This window comes from Cynara cardunculus, assembly GCF_001531365.2.
Source record: "Cynara cardunculus var. scolymus isolate 2C chromosome LG 17, CcrdV1, whole genome shotgun sequence".
NCBI lineage: Eukaryota > Viridiplantae > Streptophyta > Magnoliopsida > Asterales > Asteraceae > Cynara > Cynara cardunculus.
The window spans coordinates 2,397,253-2,420,092 of record NC_037544.1 but is presented as its reverse complement, the minus strand read 5'-3'; the positions used below and the strand labels follow the sequence as shown (position 1 = coordinate 2,420,092).

General features: G+C 36.9%; 3 protein-coding genes across 4 annotated transcripts; 1 reads left to right on the top strand and 2 right to left on the bottom strand.

The window, feature by feature from the left end:
• Positions 1 to 1,150: 1,150 nt before the first annotated feature.
• Positions 1,151 to 8,009, bottom strand: LOC112500114 (increased DNA methylation 1-like). Its single transcript, XM_025103420.1, has 7 exons — positions 5,699 to 8,009; positions 4,933 to 5,053; positions 3,819 to 3,901; positions 3,036 to 3,280; positions 2,747 to 2,833; positions 2,359 to 2,458; positions 1,151 to 1,641 (listed from the first exon to the last, which is right to left on the bottom strand). Exons 1-7 carry the CDS (start codon positions 7,532 to 7,534, stop codon positions 1,321 to 1,323), a joined length of 2,793 nt encoding a protein of 930 aa, XP_024959188.1. The 5' UTR covers positions 7,535 to 8,009; the 3' UTR covers positions 1,151 to 1,320.
• A 6,119-nt stretch (positions 8,010 to 14,128) lies between these two features.
• LOC112500899 (protein DJ-1 homolog B) lies at positions 14,129 to 18,734 on the top strand. Its single transcript, XM_025104511.1, has 8 exons — positions 14,129 to 14,284; positions 14,368 to 14,568; positions 16,087 to 16,236; positions 16,337 to 16,519; positions 16,705 to 16,785; positions 17,175 to 17,375; positions 17,452 to 17,592; positions 18,306 to 18,734. The coding sequence occupies exons 1-8, from the start codon at positions 14,144 to 14,146 to the stop codon at positions 18,504 to 18,506; spliced, it is 1,299 nt and encodes a 432-aa protein (XP_024960279.1). The 5' UTR covers positions 14,129 to 14,143; the 3' UTR covers positions 18,507 to 18,734.
• A 1,054-nt stretch (positions 18,735 to 19,788) lies between these two features.
• LOC112501232 (ABC transporter G family member 10) lies at positions 19,789 to 21,741 on the bottom strand. Of its 2 annotated transcripts, XM_025104941.1 has the most exons (2): positions 19,994 to 21,741; positions 19,789 to 19,936 (listed from the first exon to the last, which is right to left on the bottom strand). In XM_025104941.1, the coding sequence occupies exons 1-2, from the start codon at positions 21,592 to 21,594 to the stop codon at positions 19,789 to 19,791; spliced, it is 1,749 nt and encodes a 582-aa protein (XP_024960709.1). In that variant the 5' UTR covers positions 21,595 to 21,741. The 2 variants fall into 2 exon arrangements, with proteins under 2 accessions (XP_024960709.1, XP_024960708.1); XM_025104940.1 differs by having other exon boundaries at positions 19,789 to 21,741.
• Positions 21,742 to 22,840: the final 1,099 nt, after the last annotated feature.

The window sequence follows — 22,840 nt, the reverse complement described above, 5'->3', positions numbered from 1 at the left end:
CCACGAATCATGAGGGTCTGTGTGCCGGTGTGCATTCAATCGTAAATGGAGGGACAATTTTGTCATTTCATTCACCACATCAACACCATCCGTTGACATGTCTTCTTATATGTTAAGGTTTCTATGTCAATATATGTTAAAGATTGTTAGGTATGTTAAAACATATATTAATGAATGTTCAGGGGCTGTTTAGCAATTACTAAATGGTTTGGTATAGAATGATTAAGTGGTCAGAATAATTAAGAGGCTATTATGATATAGTGCAAAATGAAATATAATTGTTTGGTAATTGTGTACAATGGGCTCTTAACGGTTAAGAGAGATTCATGATATAAAATTATTCAGAGGGTTTTAGAATCATTAAGAGACAGATTTTTTTTGCCAAACATAATTAACCTTTTAAAGAATAAGAGGTGGTCTTTTAATAGAACTATTAAGAGGTAAACAAACAACTTCTTATATTGTAAATATATTTTAATGTTGCATATTTCATGTATGTTAATAGTTTCACGTATGTTAATTATTTCACAGGGGTTAACATAAGTTATACGTTAACCTCGATGTTCAGCCCAGATCATGTCATCGAAAATCAACTTTATTAACAAAATGCCACTGCATCCATCCAAACAGTCGGATCCAAAACACGATCTCATCCAAAGGCGTATCAAGGTGGTCTTATAGTTCTTACAAAAAGAAGAGTTTCTACCCGATCTCGAGTCTATATGTATAATCAGGTTCAGGGATCACCGTAGAAAAATGAAAAACTAAGTAACAACCTGATAATCATTCATATGAATGGTAAGTAAATGTACATATAAACCAAAAAACAATTTCAATTACTTGTATGCACATTTGCATATTGTTCAAATGAAAAATATTCCTCAAGTTTCTTTTTTTATTTTTATGGGGTTTATATATAGAATAATCATTCATTTTGACGGTATATACATGTGCAAAATAATTTGTAAGTAATTTTTCCAGTATGCACATATGCATAACAAGAACAAGTCCATAAAAACCTGAAAACATCTTTGATTATTTGTATGCATATGTGTATATCATACGTATGAATGGTTATCTGAGCATTCCCTCAAGTTTTCATTTTTAGGTAGTTTTCTTCTTGAACCCCTCTCTCTATATATACACACACTTTAATATATATACAATTGATGTACATGTAACCATGAGTATGACTAGCAAAATCCTGCATGCTATTGCCTACCATTGATTCTTGTTCAAACTGCAAAACTTTTCCATTTCTTAATTATTAAATATATACAACTTCACTGCTGGTTTTTTCCCCCTTTTTCTAAGATATCATCATTTTACACCACAAACCATTTCAAAAGACCTCCTTCCTTCAAATCTTGAGTGTGACAACCCACCATTGTCATCATCATTATCTTTTTGCAACAACTCCTTGCAGTTGATCACATCTTGTTCAAGATTAATGGCTTCCATTGGCTTGTATATGGCCTTCTTAAGCCAGACTGTTCCTGGGAACACCATCAAGTTGGTTTTCCTCAACCTCTTCTTCTCTTCGGCTTCCAAATGCGTGAACCCAAAACCCTCCATCCATGTCTTAACCAAACTTGGAATGGCTGAAAGGACCAGCTTCGACACCTTCAACGACTTCAGCAGCTAAACGCACAGGTCAAACATCGAGTCAAATACAAATTCATGCAACAAACAAACTAACCGCAAGAGTTGCTTTATAAAGCGGGGCGAAACTCAAAAGCTGGATGTTATTTTGTCTCAGGGGTTGGTTGGTTGGTTGGTTTTCCATTAAGTGGTCTTTGTGGATTAATCTGTCTGTATAGATAGCAAAGGTTTTTGTTTGGGAGAGTTTTTCCATAGACGGAATGAGTGTGCTTTCTAAGTGGGGAGGGATAGTTTGGAAAATCTTGGCTTTCTGCATCAAGCTTCCCCTAGAAGCTTATTGAATAAACCACTTTCTATATCATTAAGCCACTCCAAACAATCATATATAGCTGACTAAATAAGTTGTGTCTCATAAAGCTGCTAACAACAATGCCCTAAGTGTGCTTGGTACGTAGATGAGACTGGATAGGATTGGACGGACAAGAGTGAGGTAGGCAGGTAAAAGAATTGTCATAATGTTTTAGGGTTTTAATTTGTCAAGGGTAGTTCAATAATTTTCCAATCTAGTCCCATTACCTGATTTTTGTTCCACATATTTTGGTGGGACAAAAAAATACAGTCTTGTCTTGTCCCAATCAAATGTTGAACCAAACGTGGGACAAGTTTTTGTACCGTCTTGTCCGGTCCTGTCTCATGTACCGTCAAAAAACAATCCCATTACTACTCACACCGATATCGAATGGAAGGGGTGCATACCTCTTCAATAGAGTTCATAAGACGCCTACACATTCCATGGCGCCGATATTTGCTGGATGTTGCAATGAGGGGCATCTCTGCAACGCCCATCCCATGAATCCTAAAACCGGAATGTAAACAATATCATATCCTCATAATTCTATTTACCAAATAATTGCAAGAAACTATAAATCATTCACTTTTTTAAGATTTTCTTTATGATGGGTTGGGTTCAGGGGAAAAGCACAAAAAAATGAAAAAAACTGAAAAACACCCTAATAACCATTCATTTTTCTGGTATGCACATGTGCATTTTTAGAAACCAGGAAACATTTTCAATTATGCCCATGTGCATACCGGACAAATGAATGGTTATTAAAGTCTTTTACAATGGTGAATCAAGAGGTACCTTATGGATGCTACAGAGAGTAACATGTCATCTTTCTCCAAGACCACCGTATAGAATCCCTCATAGTCAAGGCGTGCAAATTCCGATCTGCAAAAATAAATAGCAAAAAAGTGGTGTAAAATGTATGCGAGCCGTTAGAGTCCCACATCAACTAGAATATGATCATTTCTCCTCGATATATATTGAAACCTTAGAAGGGTCTTTCATAGAGTAATCTGACCGGCGTTCCACATATTCTTACACAAGCAGATAAAGAAACGAGTCGAAAGGAAAAATTCAAAAAACTAACCGTTGATTGTATAGCACATGGGGTATCATATCAATGCCCGTTCTCGGGTCCATCATGGGAAGAAAGCTCTCCTCCATGATCGCAAGGGCAACCGCTAGTTTCAGATTGCATTCTACTTTCAAAGCAACGAAATGCTGATCAGAAAGGACCGTTTGGTCTCCATGAGTGCACCTCAAGACCATCCATGAGAAACCATCGGAGATTGGATTCATAAGCCCAACTCGGGAATCAAGCCCCAAGTGAATCTGTAAAAGATGGATACTGAAGACTGTTGAGAATATCCGAGTATTTCTTGTAAATAGTCTTTTGATTCAAAGATCATATTCAAGCTGGAATCAAACAGTTATGTACCGGGGTTCTTAAACTCAACTAGCTTTTTGTAAAAAAAAAACTACAAAAATACCCTAAAATACATTTTTTTCCCGAAAAAGGCCACCCCTTTCTCCAAAGATTTCACAAAATGGGAAAGGGCTCACAAAAATATATGTGGGCCCCACAAATCTGATAAAGCTATCTGAATTAAACAAAAAGCTGCCACCGTACGTAGTCCCATCAACCGGCATCTTTTTATCTAATCGAGGTAGCTTTATCAGATTTGTGGGGCCCACATGCATTTTTGTAATTTTTTTAACAAAAGGCTAGTTAAGTGAAGAACCCGTTATTTAGCTAAATGACCTCTTGACAGGTGCTTTCTAAATCCACGACCTTCTAACAGATTTCTAGACATTTTTCTGTTAAACAATGGCATTTTCAAACCTGTAACGAAAGGACCTTTTATCCTACCTCCCTACAGCTTTCGTCACAGAACCAGGTGGAAGGTACCGATCCACTTTCAATTCTCGTCTCCTTGATACATTCCTTGTGGTCTGTTAACAAATACATATGGCTTCATTATGACAAAGAACAAAAAGTACAAAATGTTCACATTCAGAAAAGTGTTGGAAAACAACATAAAGATAACGGCCGATTATAGAATGTCCAGAGGTTCAAAATGGATCTAACCCCATACCCAAATAAGCTTCAATCCGAAGTAAGTGACAACATACCACGTTCTTTGCTGATGAAATACAGTTAGGGAAATTGTCCAAAATAGGCAATCAAGCCTCCCCTCTTAACTTCATAGCCACATTTTCAACAAATTGACCAAAATGGTCGGAGATTAGGCAAGTAGCACTTACTCAACTTGCATAATCCACTCTTTCCAATATCATATTCAGAAAACTAGACATTATGTCGGAGTGTAACCAACATAGACATGCCACCTAGACCTTACGCAAGTACCACATACGCAATTTGCATAACGTTTAATTATTTCTGATTATTTTGTTGGAAAAAGTGGGTTATGCAAGTTGCGTAATCTCCGGCTATATTGGTCATAATGTTGGAAAGGTGGCTATAAAGTGAAGAGGGGAGGCCTAATTGGCTATTTTGGACAATTTGCCATAAAGTTATGCCAAGTAGAAGGGAAAAGAAGGGATATTGGCCAAAAAAGCCAATCTCCTCAACAAACTTCACTGTTTCAATAGAATTCCCATTTCAGTCGGCATTTACGCTAATGTCTTACACATTTGCGTAAACTTGATTTTCAGATTAAACAAGAAAGAAAAGATATTTTGTGTGTAAAGATTCAGATTTTTGTGTAAAGAATCCTCAAGCATAAGCACAAGGATTTTTTTCTTCTTCCAGAAATCAGTCATTACGTAAATGCATAAAGACCGACTATTTTGGGAAGAGGCTCCGAGAAGTGGCTAAAAAGTGAATTTGGTTGATGGGATTAGCTATTTCAATCAATTTCCCGGAAAAAAATCAGAAAAATGGCAACCAAATTTGCAGTTCAAAAGTGAAGCCAATCCACAAGAAATAGAACAATCTTTAGTGGTTGAGTGCAGAAAATTACATTTATGTTTGCACTGCAAACATTTCAGAACACCCGAGATTGGGTTTTCGATATTACAGACCACATTCCCACAACTCCAGCAAGAGCATCTAGAACAATACCAGTCGCCCTCTGGAAGCTCCTGGAGAAACAAAAGCATAGAAAAGATGACAATGAAAGGAACAAGAATACACTTATATATTCTAGCTAAGAACAGCCCTTCAACTTTCCATAGATCATTGATTTGATTCAAGATATAGCAATCGAGAACATTTATCATCTTCATCTTCCACCAAAACCTTCATCATTACCCATCAAAGCATCTTTGGATCTTTTTGAGAATAAAATCTTGTTTTGGTTCGATAAGAAAAATAACATTGATGCAGTCATGCACACGATTAACACTGCTCGTAAACCACAATGTAGATATATTCATTTTGACTGCATTGCTATTCATTAGTGAATATACATATTAACAGGTGGTGATGAGTGCTCCCTTTGTTTTATAAGAATGTTTCTTGGATGGTTTACAAATAAGAGGCTTGCCAATTTACGGAGAGTCTAGAAACTTCCTAGATACAAGAATATATTCTACAATATACTTTTAACTCTCTGCAAGAATCAATAGTATGTTAGATGATTCTAGACAAAACTACAAGATGCAAGAAGATTATAGAACCTTTGAAATTTCCAAGAAAATGAAGATGCGCAGAGAATTTTAAGCAAGATGTTCAATAAAGTTATGAAAGCCAACTGAACAAACAGCTACAAGAAAAGCAAGACGGACCTGCATACATAAGCATGCTTGATGAAAGGTCGATGGGCAGTTATCACAGCATATCAACTCACCCCCATCGCCACACAGGCCACAACTATCATCATTTTGGTCAACTTCTTCAACTTTTGCAGTTTTTATGGCACCTTCCCTGACTGTATACTCAGTTGACCAACCTTCCAATTGGCACAAGCTGAAGGATTTTCCGGATTCCATAAATAGATTCAAACATGGGCATTTGAGGCTGAAACCAGCATGACTCTTAAACTTAGAGACGGAAAGCACTTTGTCACAGCACCGACACAGAATACCATCTCGGGTAACTAAACCATCCTTCACCACCACATTATCCCTTGGATTCCTGTATTGCATCACTTCTTTCAGATGAATAACCCCAAAATCTATCAACCATGATAATACTGTTCTTACACCAAGGGAAGACCGATTCTCTTCCACATGATGCTGTCCACCCTTGGCAAGGCTCCGGGGAAGCAACCTGCAACTACTTTTTCTGTTTTTGTACTTCTTTAGAACATTTCTAACACGGGATTTCCGTTTTACACCTGATGATTTGGTAGCAGAATGATTTTTCGATATGGATGAAAGTAAAAGGTCATCATCATCCCCAATGTGGCTATTCCCTTCTCTATCCTTTTTATGATCCTTTTCACATTTAACCGATATCTTAGGACTTTTAGAATGACGGTCTGATTTCTTGAATTTTGACTTCGATTTCTTATTTTGCTCCTCAAAAGAGCAAAGCATCTTTTTTCTGCAACTTTCATGATTATCTAAGTTAGCTTCAATGCTATTCATTGTTATATTTGATTTGGTCAGCTTGATATCATATATCCTTTCTGATTTCTTGTGTGAATTCTCTTTTAGAACAGAATCCATCCCAAAAATTGGAACCAGGCTACTACTCTCTTCCCCGAGTCTTTCTGGAATCTGGTTTCCAGTCGCAATTACATCTGCTAAAGGCGAAAGGGTATCATGTTTCAGATACGAACCATCCGCCACACTTCTTTCTGCTTTCACTCGTTTCCCTTCTTTCAGGTAATGTAGACTCTTGTCGATGAGCACCACTAAGTTCTCGTCTTCCTCAAGTGATTTAGGATCCATGGTGGAATCTTTAGGGGGGAAAAAGTTCTCATCTTCATCAAGTTCCAGAAAGGAAGAATCTTTCCCTCGCTTCTTGAAACACTGAATGGTTTCCGGGCTAGATTGACTCTCCTGTGAAACGGGTGAAGCGTAATCCTTTCTTGCATCGTTTCCATTCAGATAAGTTGATTCAGAGCAACATAATCTACACTTAATGGCATCCCTATCTCCAAGATTTCCTTTAAGCAAATAGCAACTGGGCTTAACACCTTGGCTTGATGATTCAACCAAACGACATGTTACAATAGAAGCCGGATGGCACAAACAAGAATTGACTTCTTTTGGTGGAGTTACAGAATTAACTACCTTTTCTAAATAAGATTTAGTTGTAGAATGTTCTAGAACCGACGATACCTTCCTTCGCTTGACTTCAACACCAGGGTCATTCCTAATGAACTCTTCGGAGAGCCTACCCTCTTTGTTCTGAAAGTCTTCCTGAATTGTCATAACTGAATGCTCACTGTTTGACAGAAATGAGGCATCCTTGGGCTTGTTATCGTCATTTTCGAAATGTATTGCTGCGGTTACAAGACATCTTTTAGTATTTCTACCACTTTCTTCATGCCCAAAGAACACATCTCTAAAAATGGTGTCCTCATCTAGAGAACCTTCAAAATGGTCATCATGTAAATCCTCAATTCCTCGACTTAACAACATCTTTAAGGACTTGTTGCAATTCCCCTTCATTTCAAGTTCTTTCACCTCCGATATCTGATAATAAAACTACCTCCTCACTGAAAGAACTTCACGATCCCCTATTTTCAGCAAATGTAACAATATCCACCAGTATATGTATATATATGCATCAAAAGGAGAAACTTGTTGGGAATCCAACCAATGAACATCATAACATCTGCAGTAACAGAAGATATGTTATTAAACAGAATCCACTCTTAGTTTAATTTTTTTAAACAACTGGAATTGATTTCTAAATATGGCAAAACGTTCACGAATTTATTCAAAAGCAAGCTGAAATTTGACAGCTAAGCAACAAAAATGTCACTGCTCCCGATTCCTAAGAAGAATGATAGCAGATTGCCCACAAGCTCCTGTTATCGGGGATAATTTCTTTCACATGAACATCGATTGGAAAAGAAAACACTAAGAGGTCATTTAGCAACACAAATTGGGTAGGTAGTCGACACTAATCACTGACCGGGTAAGAGGTTGTTTGTTAGCAGCTTAATGAGCTTAATGAGACTCAGCTTATTTGGTCAGCTATACATGACTGTTTGGTAGTGGCTTAATGATATGAAAATGACTTATTCAGTAAATTTCTAGGAGGGAGCTTTATGCAGAAAGTCAAGTTTTTCCAAACCTGCTCATCCCAATTAAAAAGCACGCTCATTCCATCTATGAAAAAACCTTCCCAAACAAAAGCCTTCACAATCTATACACACAGATTAATCCACATAGATAGTTTTATCCATACACGACCTAAAACCAACCAAACAACCCATAAGAGTCCCTCTTTAGCTTACTCGGGTCAACATCATGGACCGGCAAGAAGGGCTTGGTAAATAGCAGCATCTCTGACCGGTAAGCACCTCTTACCCAGTAAGAGTATGCGCCTCTTGAAAGATATAGAACCCAACCATCAAGCACAACCAAGAAAATGTGAATGTAGTTCATACCCGAGTGGGGAATCAAGATCTCCAAATCTCATGACCAATTCTCCTAAGTGAAACCTGGATTCTTTTTCCTGATTGTCTCAATTGATCCTTCCACATTTGCAAACCTTTCAAGAGTCCAATCCAACTATATCAATTCAAGAGATTAGGAATTTTCACATAACAGATCTATTTGTCCATGACATCAATGTGATAGATAACATAGTTAACCATCATTTGTAGGGGCGGACCTATGAGGATCCAAGTGGGGTCCTGCGCACCCGCTCAACCGATTTTTCCAAAGTAAAATTTTTTGGTTATGTAATGTGCACCCGCTAAACTTTAAGGGGTGCTCCAGGATATTAAAAGATACAAGGAACATCAAGGAAAAAATCGAAAAAGTCTCTTAAAATCAACCAAATCACTTAAACAATCCCTCAAAATCAACCAACAAACTTAAAGAAAAATCCCTCGAAATGGTGGAATTTGGCTAAAAACACATCAGGCGACTTTGCAGGCCTTTGATCCACCTTAAAGGTGGAACCCACTCAGCAAAAATCTAGGTCCCCCACTGATCATTCGGGTCATTTGGATAAATGATATTACATGAGTTTTCAATTAGGAGCATGACCTGCCCCTAGTTCAAAACAGTTTAGATTATTAAATTCAATTTTTGAGAAGGTCATTGGCTAAATACTAAATAGCCCCCATCATATCCACATATGCAACATTACAGTAATCAGAAACAAGTGCATTACCACACGAGAACACAAAGATTACAATCAAATTAACATATCAAACTCGTCATACAAAGATGGAATATGCCACTCTAAAGCTTACATGAACTCCTAAATTGGCCAAATTGATTACACAAACAGGATGTGATTTATGCCTGTCAATAAGTAGCATTTGATCCATTAATTCATCAAGAAATTCGATTAATAATAATCCAAACAAAAACCCCCAAAAGAATCGAGCTCCACCTCTGCTGATTTCCCAAATCCAGCAAATGAACAAAAAGAGCATAACAATAATCATTCTCCAAATAATCACACAACTCAGAAACAGAATTACAATTACCTTCACCTAAATCAGAACACAGAACTCCACCTCATTCATCAATCCAAAATTTCCAGTAACATTGCTCCACCTCCAGACTGCATTTCCGATTAAAAACCTCAATCTAGGGTTTGAAGATTTATGGGAATCTTCGGGATCGATTAGAGAAAACGATAATTTTAGCAGGGAAATTATCAAATTACCAATGAATTTATGATAGCACGTACTTGTGAAGAGTGTTGTGTATGAGCAGAAGAAGTGGCGGAAGGCTTGGGCTTCGAGTAGACCGAACAATGCTCCATGGCTCAACAGATGGCAACCATCATGATGCCCTGTCTCGTCTTTCAGTCAACCACCGTTTTCAGAATCCCATTTTATGTGGGTTTTCTTTATAAATTTACAACTGAAATATAAAAAGGGATTTAGTGAACAAATCATGGAGTATTTCGACATTCTTTTCTCACCAAGAACTAAAATTTTCAAGATTTTATGAAAACCCAAGTTGTATTTATAGATGGGTGGAAGTGGAACCATTCACTTGATTTTGGTAGTTGCATTCTTGAATGTGCGAATTGTCGTATCATCATCATATTTTCAACGGTAAAAAGGTTGAAAAAGAAATGCGAATTTGGGTTCCATGCACACATCGACACTTTTGTGTACGTGTCTCTTTTCCATATTAGTTTGGGAAATTTTAGGGGTTGTTTGGTAATTATTGAATGGTTTGGTGCAAAATAATTAAGTGGTTAGAATGATTAAGAGACTTTTATGATATAGTACAAAATAAAATATAATTGTTTGATAATTTGTACAAAAAAATAAGGGCTCTTAATGGTTAAGGAATATCCATTAAAAGACAGATTTTTTGTTGCCAAACAATATTCACCTCTTGATGATTCAGATGTTGCCTCTTAGTGGAACTATTAAGAGGTAAACAAACAACTCCTAGTCCCTTAACAAATTTACCTTTTAGCTATTTCTCTTCTAAAATTTCTAAAATATCCTTACCTCTGTAAGTAGCAATTTCTTAATTTACAGAAGGGTCAAAATATAAATAAAAAAAATCTGAACACGGTTCGCAAGTACATAAATCAAAATTTTAAATCAGTTAAAGGTAAGTATCTGGACTTTTATAGATTCTGTCCCTGTGCTTATGGATCATATTTATAAGCTTTTTTTACGCTATTTATGAAGGTAGTGACACTTTTTAAGTTTTAAGAAAGAAATGACTAATAAGTAAATGTACAAGGTTGAAATGACTATTTTAAGCAATTTCCCTAGTAGTTTTAGTTTTTTTTTCTCCGATTAACCTGAATATCCAACCCGTTATGCAAGCCGACTAATCTCATGATGACCACCTGCTTTGCGGATATCCCGGAGTCACGACATTTGAACATCCGTGGCCAAGGGAATTTTTATTTCTGTTTGGATTTGAATTTGGGACCTCTAGACACTTTTGACCTTAAGAGCCCAAACTCAAACCGATCAAACACCACCTTTGTGGTTATAGTTTTGGTTTTTAATACTTCTAGGGACGAACCTATATTAAGGACATGCAAAAAGTTTAGATCTTAATGTTCTGTTACGTATCCTTATATTTTATTAAATTGTACTTTTTATAGAAATTTAAGCTACCTAAGCTGGTTTATGGGACATGATTAGAATCTTAAAGCATCTTCAACAGATTCTCTAAAATAGAGAAAATTAATTTTTTGTTCTCTATTTTGCTTCAAAAGTTTTTCTATAATGTTCAGTAAATAGAGAAAACTCCAAATTTAGAGAATTCTCTAAAATTTGATCTGTGGAAAATGATTTTTTTTAACAGTTTCCATCAATGAGATTGAATTGTTATTATTTTATATCAAAGTTTTTTATAAACGTATTTGAATGATAGCATCAATAGACTGACTAATTTCAATAACACATCTCGTAGGATTCAATCAGATACAATTTCATGAGAGGTTTATGTATTGATGATAAATGGTTGTGCTTGCTCTTCTTTTACTTTAGATGAGTATCTATGGAACCAAGCAGCTTCCCCAATTTTTTTTTGGGAGTCACGATCTCAACCACACATCCACCATGTGTGATTGCATCACACTTCTCAACGATGTTGTGCCCTTGTTTGGGGACTTTTAACCTTACGGTTATATTTGCATATGATATATGTGATCTTTGTCACTTCTTCATTGCTTTTTTTGTCCATGCGGTTTAAAATCATTTATGTTTTAATCCATCATACTTAAAAAGCAGTGGTTAACCTTAGGGATAAAAATAGAAATGAATTACAAATCATAAGGGCTAAAAGCTCAATTTCAAAACCACAATAACGAAATCCAAAATTTGTAATAAACCATAGGGACAAAAAACGTAATTTACTCTAATAATTAAGAAAACAATAATATAAAAATAATTGATATGATTAATAATTATTGTAATTAAGTAATTAATAAATAATATTAATGTATGATTTATAATTAAAATTGATTAATAATTAATTTTTAATTTATATTAATTAATATTTATTTATAATTAATAGTAATAAATAATAACTAAGATTAATGAGGGTTATAATTAGAAAAAATGACAACAAGCTCATAAAATGCTACTTCTAGTAACGCTTCAATAAGCTGACTTATGTGCATCCAAACGTATACCCAGAAAATAAGCTAGCTTATTTTTATCAAACAATGCTTAATATGGTGGTACGTGTCACTGTTTTGTTTATTTGTAATAATTTAAAAAATTATAAGGTCGTAAAAAGTGTCACAATATCAATTTGTTGTGTGTCATCATATATAGTTTGAAACTATAACAAAGACGCAATTTCCCCTTCGTAGAGTTGGTTTGTAATTTTTCCAACAGATTCTCTATAATTTCTCTAAAATAGAGAAACATAAGTCAAAATCTCTAAAATAAGTTACATTCAACTCCAACATTAGAGATTTCACCATCAATTTTATTATTTAAATATTTTATAATTTTATGATCCTAATACACTTTAAATAAAACTTTATATAAAATGAATTCAATTCAACCCTTACAGATCGAATGAATAAAAACACGCATTTCTTATTCCTCTTTTTAGAGTTTTAGAGATTTCTCTTATACGATAAGTTTTCTCCATGATTCTCTATTTTAGATAATATGATATAAAAGCTGTTGGAACATTACAGGGAACAAAAAAAAATGATTTTCTAAGCTGTCGGAAATGCTCTAATTCTTCTACCATAAATTCGAGTTCAAATCATGTTAGTGTCATTTTCTTAGTTTTTAATTTTTAATTTCAGATCCGCTATGTTTCTTTTTTATGTTTTTGCAATAAATGACTAAAATATGATCCGTAGCTGGCTAATTTGCAAATTACCATAATAGCGTAGGAATTGTGATTTGCTCTGATCCAGTGGGAAATCCGACTCACCCGACCTGAACTGGGACGGGGATTCTCCACTAAAACGAGTCTCGGGGATCCCGGTGGACTCAAACCGGGGTTAGGGCGGGAGCAGGTAGCGTATCCCAGCCCCGTCCCGTACACGGTATATAATTTTATTAATATATTTTATATAATATACCTTATTATATAAAATTAGGTCTTGATCAAAGACAAGAATCGGGGTTCGATCAGAAAATAAACCGAAGACGAAATATTAATCTTCATATCTGTTGGAGGCCAAAGCTAGGGACCGTTCATAGAAAGCGGAGCCCGAGGCCATGGATTAGAAAACTCGCTCATCCCCACACTCTTGCCATAGTAGGATGTCCACACTTGGAACTTCAGATTAGAGGTGAGCATAAATGAGTACCCGCCCTTTTTGACAGGAACCGGAACCGGAACCGGCGGTTCTTGAGATATTGGAACTAGAACCGGTTAGAGCGGTTCTTGAATTTTTGGAACCGGAACCGCCAGGAACCGGTTCCGGTTCCGGGTACCCGCTTCCTAAAATATTAAAATTTTGTTATTTAGAAATAAAAAATAAAACATTGTCAAAACACTAAATTAAATAAACAAGAATACAAATTATACGGAATAATGGTTACAAATATTGTTTAACGATTATAAACCATAATAGACTAATAAAAAATGTTCAAAGTTTAACGATTACATACTATAATTGTAAATGTTCAAAACTTAACGATTACATACTATGAAGTGTAGTTTAGTAGAACTAGAAAGTAGATGAAGAATGAAGATGTCCACGTCCTTTGAAGATGTAACATAATATACATTTGGTATTAAAAAAAATTAATTATTTTTTATTGAAAAACACCGGGTATCCGCCGGTTCCGGTTCAGGGTACCCGCCGGCCGCCGGTTCCGGGTACCCGGTCCCGGAACCTGTTCTGACGGGTACCCGGCGGGTAACGGTTCCGAAAAATTGAGAACCGGAACCGGAACCGGAACCATTCTCAATCGGTTCCGTATTTTAGGAACCGGAACCGGAACAACTCATATCGGTTCAGGTTCCGAAACCGGCGGTTCCAAGGCGGTTCGGTTCCGCAAACGGGTACCCGATTCCGCTGCTCACCCCTGCTACAGACCGGAAACATTACTGGACCGGGTCGAGAAAGCAGAACCCCGAGCTCGAAACTGTAGGCGGTTTCTAGAGATACACAACCAGCAAGTAAAAATGGCATTGAGCCACCTCACTCCTCTCTCTCCTTTCACAACTCTCGCTCGCCGCCTTCCGCCGTTTCCCGCCCTCTCTTCTGCCACCTCACGTCGCCACAACCGGATTTCATTCTCAGTAATGGCGTCCGCCGTACGCAAGGTAAAGAAATCGGAAATCAATGTCGAATTGGTTACTTTTTGGAACTTTGGAATTGGATAGAACTGATTTTGATTGAATTATAGGTACTTGTTCCAATTGCTAACGGAACGGAGCCGATGGAGGCTGTGATTACTGTTGATGTGCTCCGTAGGGCTGGCGCCGATGTTACCGTCGCTTCCGTTGAAAACCAGCTCCGGGTCGATGCTTGCCATGGTGTTAAAATCGTTGCTGATGCCCTGATTACTGACTGTGTTGATACAGTCTTTGATCTTATTTCCCTGCCAGTATGCTCTTATTTTCTCTCCACTCCGTTACTAAAATAGCTACGCCTCAAATTTTGAACTCAGAATCCGACACAGTGCCTTTGAATGCAAAATCTGTTACAAATTTAATACCATAAATAACTATGTGCAGGAGTTGTTATAAAATTCAACATGGTTATCAGTTGTTAATATTTTAAGGGAATTAGCTAATTTTCTTTTCTTTCATTTTTCTGAGAAATAAATGGAGTGATTCATTTCAAACATCATTGTTGCTAACTAGGATGCTTATTTGGCATTGTGGGAAGAACAATGGTTAGTTGCAATTGGAAAGCCTAGGTTGAGCACTTGAAAGGGAAGAGGAGTGGGTTGTCCAGTAGTGTTCTTTCTCATCTAGTTGATACTTCAAGGGGTTTTAATGTGGATTGAAAGAATAAAAGAGGATTCATGAAGTTATAATTGCTGAATAGCTTCACAATGGCATGTCCTTGATATGATTCTGTCTTTGTGCAACTTCTCTCTAATTTTTCTTTCATTTAGAATGAGCGTTGTTGTAGGTACTTGAATTATTTGTATATGTAGTTTCATTGGTACTTGTTACTTTACAAGAATTCAGCAACAAAAATGTGTTTTCAAGATGCTTAAAGATATGGTATCCTGTAGGCGGTAGGTACCTTGACGAACAACCATTTCTTTTTGCAGTTTGCTGTGATGCTGGTTTGTTTCAATCTAGGGTAACTCTTTTGGATTCCCAACAAAACAACTTATGTCAGTTAGTTTTGGAGAAGTTAAAAATGAAACCAAAAAAAGTTATGATATGGCGAACCCTAAAACAATCATAAAATGGTGAACTCTAGGGCTGTGGGGAATGAATAACATAAATACATGCAGTCCTTTATATGTACACCCTTGCAAAAATCTCTCATTGCGTACTGTTATCAATCTTGGCCAACTTTTACCTCTCACTACAACCTCTTCTTGGTATGAATATCCTTTCTATCTGGTGTATTAAAAACTCTACACTGAAACTGGTGCCTATGTATTATAAAGTCTTAGTACTCTTTTGCCATTAACAGACCGCACATGATAAGCTAAAGGGCATCCACTGTTTTTCCATCTAAAAATTATAATCATATCACAGAAGAGGTGTTTGTTAAAGAATTGATGGATAGCACTTGATGAACTTATAATATGTGGATTTCTGTGTCTTGTACAACTGATCAATGTATAGCGTTTGATTGGCGAAATAATCTGAAGTTGCAGTTTATGCTTTCTTTGCCATTGCATTTGCTGTTACACTATAACCATATGTTTGGATGACTGTGTTGTTGTTGACATATAACGAGCTAGTAGATTGTGTCCTATTTCAATTTCCACCATTCGTCTTCTTTATTTGGTGGATTGCTAACTTATTCCTCGCTAACTTGTTCCTCCTGGTCTTCAAGACTTGTCCATCATGTTTTCTGCAAATATCAGTTACTTTTTATAGTTCATTATATAAGTTTGTGGCGACTTTTCAGCATTTTTTAATTTTCTCTACAGGGAGGAATGCCAGGTGCAAGCACTCTTAAAGACAATAAGACGCTGGAGAATATAGTGAAAAAGCAAGCATCAGAAGGTCGGCTGTATGCTGCAATATGTGCAGCTCCTGCTGTTGCCCTTGGGTCATGGGGCCTACTGAAAGGATTAAAAGTAAGTCGCTCACTGTGGTTTCTTATAATCCTTGTTTGTGGAGTGTTCCCGTGTTGACAAGCTATATCAATGTGGTTACCTATGAACTTTCTTTTGTTAGGCAACTTGTTATCCATCCTTCATGGAGCAGCTAGCATCCTCTGCAACCACAGTTGAGTCACGAGTCCAGCAGGATGGAAAAGCTGTTACTAGTCGAGGCCCAGGAACTGCCATGGAGTATTCTGTTGCACTGGTAGAGCAGCTGTTCGGGAAAGAGAAAGCTGACGAAGTTTCTGGACCGCTGGTTCGTTCTAGCTTTTCATGTTTGAGTTTGTTTATAGTGCATCATATGATAATTTATTTTCAAAAATCGGTTAGACCTAATTTATTCTTGTTGTTATTATGCCGATGCATGTTACTTTACTAGTGCATATTGCATAAGTGTGTACTTTTCTTAAAAGATATTCTAAATAACTCTGTCATATCCAGTTGATGCCTTCCAAGCATACCGATCAATTCATTGTAGCCGAACTGAATAAGCTGCAGTGGACATCTAGTTCTGAACCTAAGGTGAGATTGCACTCTGGAATGATTTGGTTAATTCCCATTAGGGTCTGTTACTTTAAGCTTCTCTTAGTCTAAAACGCATGGAAAGATTTAAGGCTGTTTACTTAGTGCATTGTCTCTTACTGGGTAAGAGCTTCTTACCCGGCAAGAGTTGATGCTTTCCGACTCAATAAAAAACCATGGTGCTCACCAAGTCAGCCGCCAATATGTCACTGACTCAGTCAGACAGTGCTTACCCAAATCATTTTTATTGCTAAGCACTTGCTACAAAACACTTGGTAAACATTAAACAACCATCACCCAGATTGAATATGATCTGATATCGACATTAATCTTGTATCAGCTGGTTCCTTGAAATTGTTTTTAATACATCTGCTTCCACCCACCTTTAGATTCTAGTACCCATTGCGGATGGCTCAGAGGAGATGGAAGCTGTTATGATTATTGACGTTCTTCGACGTGCAAAAGCTGAAGTTGTGGTTGCGTCAGTCGGAGACAAACTTGAAACTGTGGCTTCTCGTAAAGTAAAGCTAGTTGCAGACATGCTCCTTGATGAGGCTGCTAAACTTTCATATGACCTAATCGTGTTGCCAGTATGTTTATTTTCACTTTGTCCATAAGCTGTTTTGCTGACCTCTAATGTTCAGCTAACATCTTCAACCTACTTAGGGTGGACTTGGTGGTGCCCAAGCGTTCGCGAGCTCCGAAACACTTGTAAATTTGCTGAAGAAGCAGAGCGAGTCTGACAGATACTATGGAGCAATATGTGCATCCCCGGCTCTAGTGCTGGAGCCCCATGGATTACTCAAGGTATTCATCTTTACAACTTTCTACCATATTTTCATACCATTGCGTTCGTACCCCAAAGATGATAGCTGCAAATGGAATTTCATTTAAAAGCCGAACTGGTTGGTTTTGGTTGAAAGAACCAACTATTAATGAATTATTTATGATGAATATATCTAAAATATTCATGGATATTATTCATCATGAATATCATGCATTTTCATTATCTTATCATGAACAGCAATCATGATATTTTATCATATTAATTCATGAATAGTTGGTTCTGTTCTCAAAATATTTACTGTTCTCAAATGAATTGGCCGTATATGTTTATGTGTGTGTGTATTTACCAATATTGTGATGCTGTTAAATGTCACTAGTGACTGCTGTAACTTATTAGTTTGGTTTAGATCGACACATTACTTATGGGCTGTTTGGTTGGTTTTCCATTAAGTCATGTATGAATAAAGATGTTTGTGTGGATTAATTTGTCTGTATAGATTGGGAAAAATTTTTGTTTGGAAGGGCTTTTAATGGATGAAAGGTGCATGTTTTTTAATTGGGAGAGGCATGTTTGAGGCTTTCTGCATAAAGCCCCTCTTATAAGCTTACTGAAAAGCCATTTTCTATATCATTAAGCCACTACTGAACGGTCATATATAGCTGACCGAATAAGCTGTGAGTCTCATTCAGCTCGTTACGCTGCTAACAAACAGACCCTTAACCTATATAATCAGGGAAAGAAGGCGACAGCTTTCCCAGCAATGTGTAACAAACTATCAGACCCGAGTGAAGCTGAAAGCAGAGTGGTGATAGATGGTAAACTTATCACCAGCAGAGGGCCTGGAACTTCATTGGAATTTTCATTGGCCATCGTGGAGAAGCTTTTGGGTCGCGAGAAAGCATTAGAGCTTGCTAAAACGATGCTCGTCATGTAAGTCCCTGAATCCTTCTTGTTTCTTTTCCCTCGCTGTTTTATGCGTTTCTGTTGCCAAGAGAGCCTAGTTTTACGCCTTGGTATGTATAGTCTAGTTCCATGGTTCGTGGTAGACTGAATCTTAGTAATAAATGTTGTGATCTTTTGTGATCACGATCGAATGTGTCGAGAGTTTTGTACACATAATGAACACCAAGTATGCGAACTTACTCGTTGTTTGTTTCTTTCTGTTTCTCGTACTTTCTGGATTACGTACGTTGGAAATATTACATTACGAGAGGCGAACTAGATTTAGTAACTGCGAAAAGGTGCCTTAACTCAGAAGTCAAAATGGCCCAGTCCCCATTTTAATGTCACCCGTCCCCGTCCCCGTCCCTGTTCTTATCCCCGGTTTTTTACTTTTAGATATCCCCGCCCTATCCTCGGTCTCCGGTTTTGCGGGGAATCCCCGGCCAGAACAAGACAAGTTGCCCCCAACAGTTATTTAATGATTTTATAGATCATACATATAGTTATAACTAACAAATAAAGTAAATGATTTAATAATTCAATTTATAAACATTTTTACACAATTCTCATATACACAAGTACATACATATATAATAGTATCAAATTTGAATGAAAATTTTGATATAAATTGATGATAGTTTGAAAAAACCCGATTCGTACAAAGGATAAATTATGTTTTATTCGGTTTAGAAAATTCTTATCAATTGGCAAAGACACAGTGAAGATTATTGCAACAATGGTTGTGGAAGTAGAGACATTGGTGATTGGTGGACGATGGTGGCTGTAGAGGACGTGAAGATGGTGAGTGGTGGTGGTGGTTGTGGAGGACATGAAGATAGTGGATAGTAGTAGTGGTAACCGATGGTGGTGGCCGACGGTGGTAGTGGTGGTGGTGATGGTTATGGAGGTAGCGGTGGATGGTGGTGGTGGGGGTTGTGGAGAAGGTTGTTGTAGTGGACACCGTCGGCCAACAGTGGTTATCGATGACGGTGGTGGCCGCGACTAGCGGCGATGACCACTAAAACAAATATCATATTAAGATTATACATCAAATAAAGGTTAATAAGTAACATTTTAGTTTCTGCCTTATTCTTATCCCATCTATTTTGGTGGAACAGGAAAAAACCTTTTTTATCTACGATCCCACCTTGTCTCGGTCTCATATCACACCAAAAATGAGACAGTGAAAAAAATCAATAGAAAAATAATAAATAATTCTCATTTTTCATGTATATTTCCATTTTATGTCAAATAAATACTCAAAATAAAAATAATTAATTCCTGGTTTTATGACATCTAAACCACAAAATAAAAAAACACAAAAGTCTATACCCAATAATAAACCCTAACATGACCCCCAAATTACTCCATTTCTGTGTCTCTTTGATATCCTGCTGCTCCAAGAACCCATCTCCATACATCCTGCAATCTCCACCGTCCATTTCCACGCACATCTTCCTCCCTTCTTCACCTCCATACTCATTGATCATAAAACACTCAAACGGGTACTTAAATAAACTCATATAATGCATAAAAATCCAGTATTTTGGTATGCTATCTTTTGCTATAAAATACCCAGAAAATAGAAAGAAACAACCCATCAATCCAGATATGACGGACGTCCCCATGATGAAATTAGGCACCAATGCACTGAAACAAGCTGTGAATGAGTTTGACATCAAGATTACCATCCATACCACCAGTCCAAAGTAGAAAAACCGCTCGATTTCGGGTCGTAATCCGACGAGCCAGTAGACCGGGATCGTGTAAAGAATCCCGATCATGAGAAGAAACGGAAGGAAGATGAGGGTGTTCGAGATTACGTATGAAGAGACTCGATACGCTCCTCTTGATGTTTCTCGCATCAAGATTCGTCGTTCTTGTAAGAAGATCGGGAGGCCTTCGGTGGATGAAGATAGGAGGAAAGTGAGGGTGAATGCGAAGAACCCTAATCGAGCTTGTAGTGCGAGTTTCCCTTTGTTTGTTGACATGTTTACGAAGATGGTTCCGAGGATTAGGCCCGAAAGGATGGCTTGGATGATTCTTGTTAGGAATAGTTGTTTGGTTCGGAATATGTTCTTGAAGAATCGTTTGCTTAGGATCCTTACTTCTTCGAAATGGGAATTCGTGTATGGGAATTCGCGTTGCGTTTCGGGTTTTTCGTGATTCTCGAGTGCTTCGATTGCGGTTTTCGGGGTTGGGATGATCAAGGTGGTGGTGACATCGATGGCGAATTCAAGAACATTGACACGAGGTGGGATACAGTGGCCGGAGACCTTGAGTCTATGTTCGAGCGATTTTAACGATCCGTTATGGAGAACAAATCCATTCGAGAGCAAAACAAGTCGATCGAAAAGCTCGAGGATTCGGAATCCAGGTTGGTGTATCGTCAACATGATCGTCTTACCTCGATTGGCCGCCATTGATTTGAGGAGCGATACGACACCGAAAGCTGAACCTGAGTCGAGCCCTGAAGTCGGTTCATCGATTAGAATCACCGCAGGATCATGAACCAACTCAACTCCGATGGAAACCCGCCTTCGTTCCCCACCTGAAATCCCATGGTTTGACCCCTCCCCGATCCTCGAGCTCGATACACGTTCCAAACCGAGCTCGTTTATCAGAATCTTCACTCGATCAACCGCTTCTTTTCGACCACATCGTAGCCTGAGAAAAGCACTATACATCAGTGTTTCTTCAACCGTTAACGATGGAAACAAAGCATCATCTTGAGTCACATAACCGGCTAATCGCCGGAAACGTTTGGTATTAATAGGATGATTGTTGATCAATACATGACCGGAAACCTGGCCGGAAGTGATATTTCCGGCAAGAATCTCTAGCAGGGTTGTCTTTCCGGCACCACTTGGACCAGCGACGGCGGTGAGATCGCCGGGACGAGCTTCACAACTCACATCATTCAAGATAAACTTTGGAGATTTCTTGAAGTGTTTCTGAAGACAACCCCACTTCCATTCGCCGGAAAAGTTGGAACTTTTGTATGCAAGATTCTTGGTTTCTATCTTGTATGAAGTTTTCCGGCCATCTCCTGTCACCGGCGACCTGACCGGCAGCTCCATTTGTGTATGATTGAAAGAGAGGATGGTGGAAAGAAGGGTTATCTGGATATAGATTCAAAGAGATGAAGAAAGAGGAGATGAGCTAACACAACCACCTTATGTTGTGTGCTTCTCCATGCAAAGTGTCAATTGACTATTTTGCCCTTTTGAAATAAGTGCAATTTGGTGGGGGTAGGATGGAAATTTTGGTCAGTTGTGGAGATGATGCACACACAGTGAGTGTGTATGTGTGTGTGTGGTTTTACTAGGTGAACTGCTGGTTGACCTTTGGTGCAACTGTTTGGTTGCTATCTTTCAAACCTTTCTTCTTTTGGATGAAAGGGCAAAATGGTAAATTAAAATCAAGATAGTAAACCATTTTTATTTTACTCCTTTAAATTTTCATTTTATCCCTTTTTTCAATATAATTTTCATTATAAATTTTAATACAATTTTGATTAATTAATTTAATTCCTTGACTATAGTAAAATCTATCTATACTATATTATAAAATTGGTAAAAACTTTTAAAAATAATTAAATATGCATGAAGTACTGTTTATTAATGCATATTACTTAAAATTTAAAATTATAAGTAAATTGTGCATAAGTATTACTTATTAAAGCTTTATTTTTTAATTTGTATAACTAACCGCGGATAAACATAATCAAATACAAGATAAACATCTCGTTTTAAATATAAAAAAATTAAAATAGAATTAGGATAATTATTGAGTTCTAACAGAATCATTATCTTTATAAAAAATATATGTTAAACCAAAAATAAATTACTTCGTTATTATACCTAAATTGAATTACAGAAATTGTACAAAAAAATGAGAAATTTTAAATAGTTAATTTGATATTAATATCGATATATTTTTAAAAAATTTTATGATATCTTCAAATTTATTTTTATTCAAAAGTAAAAACATTATCTTGATCAAAACCACTTAAATCATGTTATATATCAACAGAGACAAAAAATAAAACAAAACATTAAAATGAATATTTATTTCATTGTATTGTACGAGTACCCTTCTAGTATTTATAAAATATATGAGGCGGATTTTAAACTGATAAATTAAACGAGGGGTTTTTATAAAATATTTTAAATAGATGAGAGTAGATTATAATATAATTGATAAAAAAAAACCTTTTGAAAAGATTTTTGCATGGAAGAAGATCTATAAAAATAAATTTTTATTAAAAATATAAAAGATGCCCTTAGTTTAAAAAATATAACCGATCGAGACCCGATGGACCGA

What these genes read in the sequence shown, in the direction of transcription:
- LOC112500899 (XM_025104511.1), top strand. Translation starts at nt 14,144, where the DNA reads ATGGCATTGAGCCACCTCACTCCTCTCTCTCCTTTCACAACTCTCGCT. An exon ending in GCCTACTGAAAGGATTAAAA is followed by an intron (nt 16,237 to 16,336) that starts GTAAGTCGCTCA and finishes TTCTTTTGTTAG; the next exon opens with GCAACTTGTTATCCATCCTT. An exon ending in CATCTAGTTCTGAACCTAAG is followed by an intron (nt 16,786 to 17,174) that starts GTGAGATTGCAC and finishes ACCCACCTTTAG; the next exon opens with ATTCTAGTACCCATTGCGGA.
- LOC112500114 (XM_025103420.1), bottom strand. Translation starts at nt 7,534, where the DNA reads ATGAAGGGGAATTGCAACAAGTCCTTAAAGATGTTGTTAAGTCGAGGA. An exon ending in GTGACGAAAGCTGTAGGGAG is followed by an intron (nt 3,281 to 3,818) that starts GTAGGATAAAAG and finishes CATCTTTTACAG; the next exon opens with ATTCACTTGGGGCTTGATTC. An exon ending in TTATGAACTCTATTGAAGAG is followed by an intron (nt 1,642 to 2,358) that starts GTATGCACCCCT and finishes CTGTGCGTTTAG; the next exon opens with CTGCTGAAGTCGTTGAAGGT.
- LOC112501232 (XM_025104940.1), bottom strand. Translation starts at nt 21,594, where the DNA reads ATGGAGCTGCCGGTCAGGTCGCCGGTGACAGGAGATGGCCGGAAAACT.